This window comes from Phocoena phocoena, chromosome 11 (genome assembly GCF_963924675.1).
Source record: "Phocoena phocoena chromosome 11, mPhoPho1.1, whole genome shotgun sequence".
Classification (NCBI taxonomy): domain Eukaryota; kingdom Metazoa; phylum Chordata; class Mammalia; order Artiodactyla; family Phocoenidae; genus Phocoena; species Phocoena phocoena.
Window position 1 is genome coordinate 58,182,738 of NC_089229.1, and position 8,003 is coordinate 58,190,740.

General features: G+C 51.9%; 1 protein-coding gene across 1 annotated transcript; it reads right to left on the minus strand.

The window, feature by feature from the left end:
• Window positions 1–4,758: 4,758 nt before the first annotated feature.
• Window positions 4,759–6,856, minus strand: GPR182 (G protein-coupled receptor 182). The gene is made up of 2 exons (XM_065888020.1): window positions 6,747–6,856; window positions 4,759–6,220 (listed from the first exon to the last, which is right to left on the minus strand). The coding sequence occupies exon 2, from the start codon at window positions 6,202–6,204 to the stop codon at window positions 5,029–5,031; it is 1,176 nt and encodes a 391-aa protein (XP_065744092.1). The 5' UTR covers window positions 6,205–6,220; window positions 6,747–6,856; the 3' UTR covers window positions 4,759–5,028.
• Between the last annotated feature and the right edge of the window lie 1,147 nt (window positions 6,857–8,003).

Below are 8,003 nucleotides of genomic sequence, written 5' to 3' on the forward strand. Positions count from 1 at the left end.
AGGGCCCTCGGATCTCGCATCTCACAAGGTGGCACCTCAGTAACCCATACTACCTCACCTGCTCAGGCGAGCTCTGGGGGTCCCTGGCCTCGGCCCTGATACAGCCCCTCGTGGGACTCAGCAGCACCCCAGGCTGTTTTACAAGCAAGTGGTTTTAATTAACCCACAAGGCCTTTTTGGACATTAATATTTATTTATTTTTGTTTCTGTGTACATATTACCCAGCATCTCTTGGATAAGAGCCTTCAGGAAAATGAGCTTCTCCCCAGCAAGTAGCCACATTCCAGGGGACAATCCTGGCCAGATATTTGGGAAACAGGGGCTAAAACTAGGGGAGAACAGGTCAAGCCTTTAAACAAGCAAATTCTTTTCTTTCTCTCCAGATAGTCTCTTGCAGAATAGACCCAGGGAACCATTTAGGTAATGGATCTACATTCTAGAAAGTTGAGGCTTGTTAAATCCTTAGGCCTTCCATCCCCTTTCCGTCCTCTGATTGAGTAGGTTGGGCACTGGGTTGAGGGGATCAAGTCACATGAAGGACCTTTTTGCATATTTTCTCATCCTTCCTAAAGTTGGGAAGCTATAATAAGACATACAAGTAAACCAAAGCTCTGTCCCTGTTGGACCTGCTGCCTCTCTCCCCAGCCCTAAACTGATAAAGCCTCTGAGTTTGTGTGCATGGCTATCTGGTGGGGTGACCATTACATGAAGGGACTTGTCAAGTGGCCACCTTTCACCATCTGAATCCAACTAGTTAAATGTTCCCCTGGGGCATTCTTGTCAGAAAGCAGTGCTGACACTTCTTCCCTGACTGACTGCTCCCTTTCTTCCCACGCTGACCATTAGACAATTAAGAAGGAAGGTGTGTAAAAGACTACAGTCACCTATCTGCTAAGCTTTTCAAGCCGGAGTGGTTTCTCCCAGATTGTTGGTGAGGACTGAGTTTTGAAGGGCCGGATCTGAGAGTGGAGATACTCAGACCCAGCCAGGTAGCTGAGAATGGATCAGTATGCTGGAGAAGCCCTCTTCCTTAACAGAGGATATCATGGTTGCTGGGTAGTCTGTATACTTAACCTGAAACTGTGAAGTTTTCCCTTTTCGCCAGTAAACCAAAAAGCAAGTCCTTGAAACTTTGCCCCTGAAACACTAAACAAGAAACTGCACCCCCTGATCCCCCTGAGGCAAAGTGGTCAGCCAGGGTGGCCCGGCTGGTTGCAGTCAGACATGTAGCAGGTCAGTAGCTCATGAGGCTCATTGACCAAACCCTGTTCCCCTGTGTGTCCCCCATGTTCGCACCTCAACCCTTCCTCTGTTTGGAGTCATGTTTGCTGCCTCTGCCACCAGCTCACCCTTTTCTGCACTGTTTTACTTGAAACACTATATTGTGGCAAAGGGTGCTCTAGGATACCTGGTGGAAGGTATTAATTGTATTTTGAATTTAAAATTTTTTCAACTGTTCTTTGGATTTTGTTGCCCTCTCTGCCCCGGAGCCCAGTTTAGCACTGTCTCCTGCTGTATTGTTCCAAAGTTCTGTTTGATCCTTGAATGTCTTTTCTTCTCCCTTTTCTCCCTTTTTCTTGTTCTGTACTCAGGACCAGCTACATAATTTACAGAGCCCTTTGTTTAAAAATTATTAAGAATTTCAAGATGGCGACTAGAGCAGTAAAGCAAACACAAGGCCGTTCCCAACTCTTTTCCTAAGGGAAAACGGTGATACTCTAATGGCACACTGTAAACAGCTGCTGTGGCCAGAGGAAGGGATCAGTATCCTGGTGCTCCTCTGGCCCATCCACGGCTCACTGATGCCACAGCACCTGCTGGGAAGCTCTGCTGTACCCTGGTATTTGGTCCTAAATTTTAAGTGGAGTCACTCTAGTTCATGGCTAGTTGGGAAGAAAGGAGGTGGGGGTGGAGGGGTCAGGAAATGGATAAAAATTCTTTCTGACTTTCTTCTGCTCTGTCAGTACCCTTTTGTCTCTAGGATAACCTTTGAGCTTAAATACCTTCTCCCCAGTCAGGTTTTGCTGCTGGTGGATTTTCGTCCTCCTCTGGCCACCTGCTGTGCCCTAGTCCCCAGACTACTCAATTTAGGAAGTGAATTTCAATTCCTTCATAGATGGGCATGATTTTGGTGGCATGGAAGTGGGCTGTGTGGAGAAATCTGCCCATGTGGGAGTCCCCATGTGTCCTTTTCCCTAAATCCTGCGCTGAATGAATCGGGAAGCAGGGCACACAGCGTTGATTTCAACGTGATAACTCATGGTAAACAACATCAGAATGAAAAGGAAACTTTTACCTTGGATGTTTCTCTAACACCCTTCCCCTGTCCAGTCCACCCTCCCCTCCCACCTCTACTAGCTAAATCTCTTTTGAAACCAAGAAAAATTGTTGACGTCTTAACTCCTTCCATTAAATTAATAAGTACTGACCTCCTAATATTTAAGTGTTTACTATCTATTGCTGTAAAGTTTTGTATATTTTGTAAACTTTTCCCCCCAAATAGTAGATGTCTAAAATCGTTGTACATCTGATTCTTTTATATTCCATTGTTCGGCACAAAGTGTGGTTTTTATTTAGAATAAAAAAAGGAAATTTGAAATGGGAATTCTTTTCTCATTTACTGTGACCGTGCTCATCCCTCAGGGTTCAGAGGATCTGGGCCGTCACCCTTTCAGTAGCAGTGTTCTGCTCAGCAGGTGCCAGCATTCTTTCAGGTGCACATTTTCCTTTCCTGTAGCTGGAATTCCCCGGACTTGATCTGTTTTTAGTGGAAAATTAACTCAATGGCCCAACCTTTTCAGAGGGACCATCTCTGGGGGAATCTTCTGTTGGCCCAGAGAGAGAGCAGTGGGACTCTGCTAATGTCTGGTTGGACCAGAGATTTGGCCGCAGATTGTCTTGCCAGTGCCATTTAATTCACCACGACGTGATATGTCAGAGTGGAGAGAGGCAGATTCAGAGAAGGGCTGATTTCATGAGGTTGGTAACAAATGTCCCCCCCACAGAGAAGAGACAGACCTCTCTAGAAGTTAGGATGCGATGTGGTCCATTTGGTCTCAGAGCACACTGCTTGGGCCCAGGCCCCCATCAGTGCTCTGCAAATGTAGAGCAGAGGGCCTTGCTGCTGTCAGCACACGAGTTCTCCTCTCAGGCCCTAAGGAAGTATTTGTGCCGCCAGGGTGGTCACTGGTTGCCAAAATGGAGTCCATGAGAAGAGAAGATGTTGGGAAAGTGGCCTCAGGTAATCTGGGGTGCGACAGAGATGTAAAACTGGGTTTCCTTGAGACAACTTCTGGACCCTGAGTCAGAGGGGTCAGTGATAAGGGCATTGGATCTGGCCTGGGTTTTTATGTGGGCACAAGTGAGGAAAGTCTTTCTAATGCATTCTGTGCATTGTTAGGTTCAGCCCTTACCGCAGCGCCAAGTCACAACCCAAACTCCCCTGGCTGAAAAAGGTTTCAGGTCTGTGCCACCAAGCAGCTGTTTGAAGCGTTAAGACTCTTAAAAAAAAGAAAAGAAAAGAAAAGGCCCTTTTTCAGGTTTGGGCCCAATGAGAAGGGGGAGTTAGACACAGATTTCCCTCTGTGTTCCTGACAAACGGGTTCATACACCGCTGGAGCACATGTTTAATGCATCTGGTGAATACAGTCTCAGATTTCTAAGTGCAGAGGAGATGGTGCTCTAGGTCAGCGAGTGGTTATTCCAAGTTAAACATTCCTGACATACTGAGCACTTGAGCAGGACAGAAGTTCTCAGTGACTGTGTCCACAAACCTTTCGTTCTCCACAGGCAGGATGGAGAGGCCGAGGGCTCGGCACTGGTAGGCTGGGACCTGCTCTTAGGCTCTACTTCAGTCAGAGTGCTTCATGGACATGGTTCTAGTTTCCCAAACTGATAAATGAGCCCTTTCCAGAAGACCTCCTTGTTAACAAGAGGACTTCTTTTCCTGTCTATAGGACAAGTGTTAATAGAAGTTGCTGGACAGGAAAATTATGAGACGACTTGGCCAGGAAGAAAGAAGTCTGAGGGTGAGACCTGACTTAGGAGAACACCAGAACTCTGCCCTGTGACAGAATTGGAAGATTTCCACTTCCCCACCCCGTGCAGGGGCAAAGGCTGAGGGACACAGCACTTGTCAGTGCCTGCTGCTGCCTGTCCCGAAGTCTGCTCCCAGAGTGGATGTCTTGATATTTTCCTACGATCTGGAGAGAAAGGGAGGGACTGAGGGTAGAAGTCTGGAAACCTGCTAGACCCAGAGCTGGGGGAAGATGGGCTACGAGGAGCGTGGACTCTGGGACAGCTCCTCTGCTTTGGGGGGAGGGGATCAGGATGGACGAAGGGGAGAGTATCAGCAAGGAAATGGAGCCCTTTCCTGCATGGCGGGGGTGGAGAATCCTCGGGCCGGCCCAGCTGCAGGGTGCCTGTCTCGGACCTCAGCTTCACCCCGCCCCTGCTGTCCCCACCGCCCACCCCCTCCATTTATCATCACATTGAGAATGCACTGCTAGGAAACAGCCTCCTGAGGCCTCCTGGCTCCTTGGCCTCTGGCCTCTTGTCCCTGTAGCCTGCATGTGTGCTAGGAGATCAACAAGCACAAACGCAAAAGGAAAGTTGTGTGGGGTTCCTGTGGAGCTCACTCTTTCCGGCCAGGGTGGTTTCTGAAACGGGTGCGTCTGGTTTCTGCTGAGCATCTCTTTAGCTTCAGCTCCCTTCCCAGTCCCAGCTTGCAGTGCAGACTTTTTCAGAGATCCAGAGTCATGTCTGTCTCTATTCTTTTATTTCTCCTTTTCCCCTGCGTGTCTCCCTTCGGCACAGGGACCGTGTCGAATGGTACAACGCCAAGGACCCGTTCCCTCTCCCTCCCTGCCTCCCACCCCATCCCCCGACTTCAATATTTTAAGACATACTCAAAATTCGGCCATGAGGGCTCTGACCCTCTCCCCCTGCCCCCGCCCCCCCCCCCCCCCCCGATCTCTCACCTACACTTCCAGCTTTCTACTTGGCTGGTAGAGGAGACTGGAATCTTCCTCAGCTGGCTGTAAGAGCCCGAGGAGCAGAGGTGGGTGGGGTGTCTGCTGCCTGGAAGTTCAGGCTTGGGTGGTGGCGGGGGCTGGCTGCAGGGGGCTGGCTGCCCTCCTTGGTGATGATGATGGAATGCTGGGTGGAGGAGGAGGAGGAGGAAGCATGTCTGCCTTCCCTGGCCTGGACCTTGGGAAGGTAATGGACCACAGCGTTGAGCAGCCGGCCCCGGAAGCTTGGGCTGAGAAAGTTGTACAGGATGGGGTTGACGACGCAGTGGAGCATGGAGAAGCAGTCAATGATGTCGTAGAAGAAGTAGAGCAGGTGGGCCAGATAGCAGTGGAGGGAGATGTGGGTCCCGTGCAGTGTGATCAGCAGCAGGGTCACATGGTAGGGCAGCCAGCAGGTGACAAAGACGGCAATGTAGGCACACACCAGCAGGCAGTGGCGCCGGCCCTCAGGCTGTCCTGCCCGCCGAAGCCGGCAGGCCGTCAGCACGTTGAAGACCGCAATGAGAGGGAAGGGCAGCAGGAAGCCCAGGACAGTGGTGGACAGGGCCACCGCCAGGGCCCATGTGCTGTACGTTTCAAACGGTGCCATGAAGAGGCACATGGGCTCAAAGCTCTCCACCAGCCGGATGTGGACCACCTCGGGCAGCGGGATGAGGGCCGAGAGGACCCAGACCCCGGCACACACGGCCCGCCGCCCTCGATGCTGGTGGCGCTGCCAGGAGGGAGAAGCATTGGTCAGGGTGACGTAGCGGTCGATGCTGAGGCACACCAGGAAGAAGATGCTGCTGTACATGTTGGCAAAGTAGAAGTAGTGAGTGAAGCGGCAGGAGAAGCTGCCCCAGAGCCAGGTGTAGTCCAGCGTGACCTCCAGCATCCACACAGGCAGGGACAGGACGATGCCCAGGTCGGCGATGGCCATGTTGAGGACGTAGAGGCGCAGCAGCCCTGCGCGGGCCGCCCCGCGCCAGTTGACGCAGATCACCAGGAGGTTCTCCACCAGCCCGACCACGAAGACAGCCAGGTAGAGCACGAAGAGGGCCACTCGCTTGGTGCTCTCGCTGAGCTCCATGTGGCACTCAGGCAGGGTGTGGTTGAAGAAGTGGAGCAGTTCCGTCCAGTTGTGGATCTCTCCCGCCTCGCTGGCGGGCGCCACGCTGGGCCCCGGAGCTGACATGAGGACCAGCGAGTGCCTAGTGGGGAGAAGGGAGGGTTGGAAGAGAGAGTAGGCCTCGAAAGCAGCCTGGTGTTCCCAAGGTCGCAGGCCACAGGGGCCAGGAGGCTTCGGGGAAAGATCCTGCGTCTGAAGAGGCAAGAAAGGGAAGTGTAACATTCAAACCGTGAATAAATAGCACACGACTCACTGCCGGCTTTAACCCACGAACACAAATATTTTGTTAAGGGGTCTCAGTGGTGGGAGAGACCAGAGGCCAAACGCTTTCTCCCCGGCCAGGCCAGTCCCGCCCTCCTCCAGCCCAGGTGGGCTCAACCTCCACTTCTCTCCTGGCGCTTCACCCTTTGGCCCTTTCACACAGGCCTTCCTTAGGGGCTCTTGCTCTGTCTTGCTATTTGGGCCTTGTGTATGGGACACACATACACAAACACAGACACAGACACACACACTTCCAGTTCATCCCTGGGAACATCTGTGGATCGTGCAGGAAAGTCAATCGTCTCCAAACTCCACTGCCTTCTTCCCTGAGAGAGGGCAACACTCACCTGAGTTTCCCTGTTGGGAGCACCTCCGGTCCTGGAGGGCCGGCAGGTCTGGACTGCTGTGGAGCTGCGGGGAGGCTGGAGGGACCGTGGCCGTGGGGCTGGCTTTGCTGCGGGCTTCAGGGCCGCCCTTCTCATCCGGGAAGCAGTATCACTGGCTGAGGCTCTGTGGGAGAGGGTCGGGGTTTTTCCTGCCTTCCCCCAATCCAGTTAGAGGGGAAGTCACAGCAAAACATCCAGTGTAGCGGTGACAGGGAGGAGTCAGGCTGCAAGCGTTAAATTCCAGACTCCTGTGGCTGTGTGAATTTACCTCTTTAAGCCTCAGTTCTCTCCTCTGCAAAATGGGACAGCAACAGTATCTACTAATACGGGTGTCTGTGAGAATTAAATGAGCCATCAAAGTGACGTGCTAATGCTTTACGTATGTATGTATTTTCCACCCGATAAATGGGATTGGCATCCCACTGTCCCCTGTCTGTCTTGATACCTACTGAAGCAGAACTGGATGGGAGTGTGAGGGCTAAAATAAATCTGAAAATTATTCAGACGTAATCACTCTGGCTCTTTTGCTGAATGGCCACCCCTGCATTCCCCCAGCCTTCACTTTGTGATCTGAGGTGAGAATCTGGAGAGAGAGGTAGACTGAATGTGGGTGGGGAAGGGGCTGTGTTGAGCTTCGGGGAGACTCCTGGATGGGGAGGGGAAGAAGAACAGCATTCTCCCCCCTACAGCTCATACTGCTCTGGCCAAGTGTGGAGGAGAGAGAGAGGGAGAGAGAGAGAAGACGGACACCAGGCTTCTCTCTCCCTCCAAGCCAAGGGGAAAGCGTGGAGCCCCCGGATTTGTGTTGTTGGTGAGCATCGTGTCAGCAGAACATCCTGCTTCTCAGAGCTCTTTCACCTCAGTTAGTCATTTGATCCCTGAGGTACCTCTGCGGGGAGGGAGGATGGGCTTCCTTATCCAGAGACGTTGCCTGTCTCACACAAGCCGCACAGCAGCAGCAAAAAGAGAGCAGAACCGCCTGGAGCTGGGCCCATGTTTTGTAGGCTGTAGGGCCAGGGGTGTGCTGGCTGGAGGGGATTAAATTTAATCGAGGTGAGATCCCTGTGACAATATTAACTATTTTAGAGTTTACAATTCAATGGCATTTAGTATTCACGTTGTTGAGCAACCACCACTTCTATCGAATTCCAAAATATTTTCATCACCGCAAAAGAAAACACCACACCCATTAAGCATGCAGTCTCAGGTCCCCTCTCC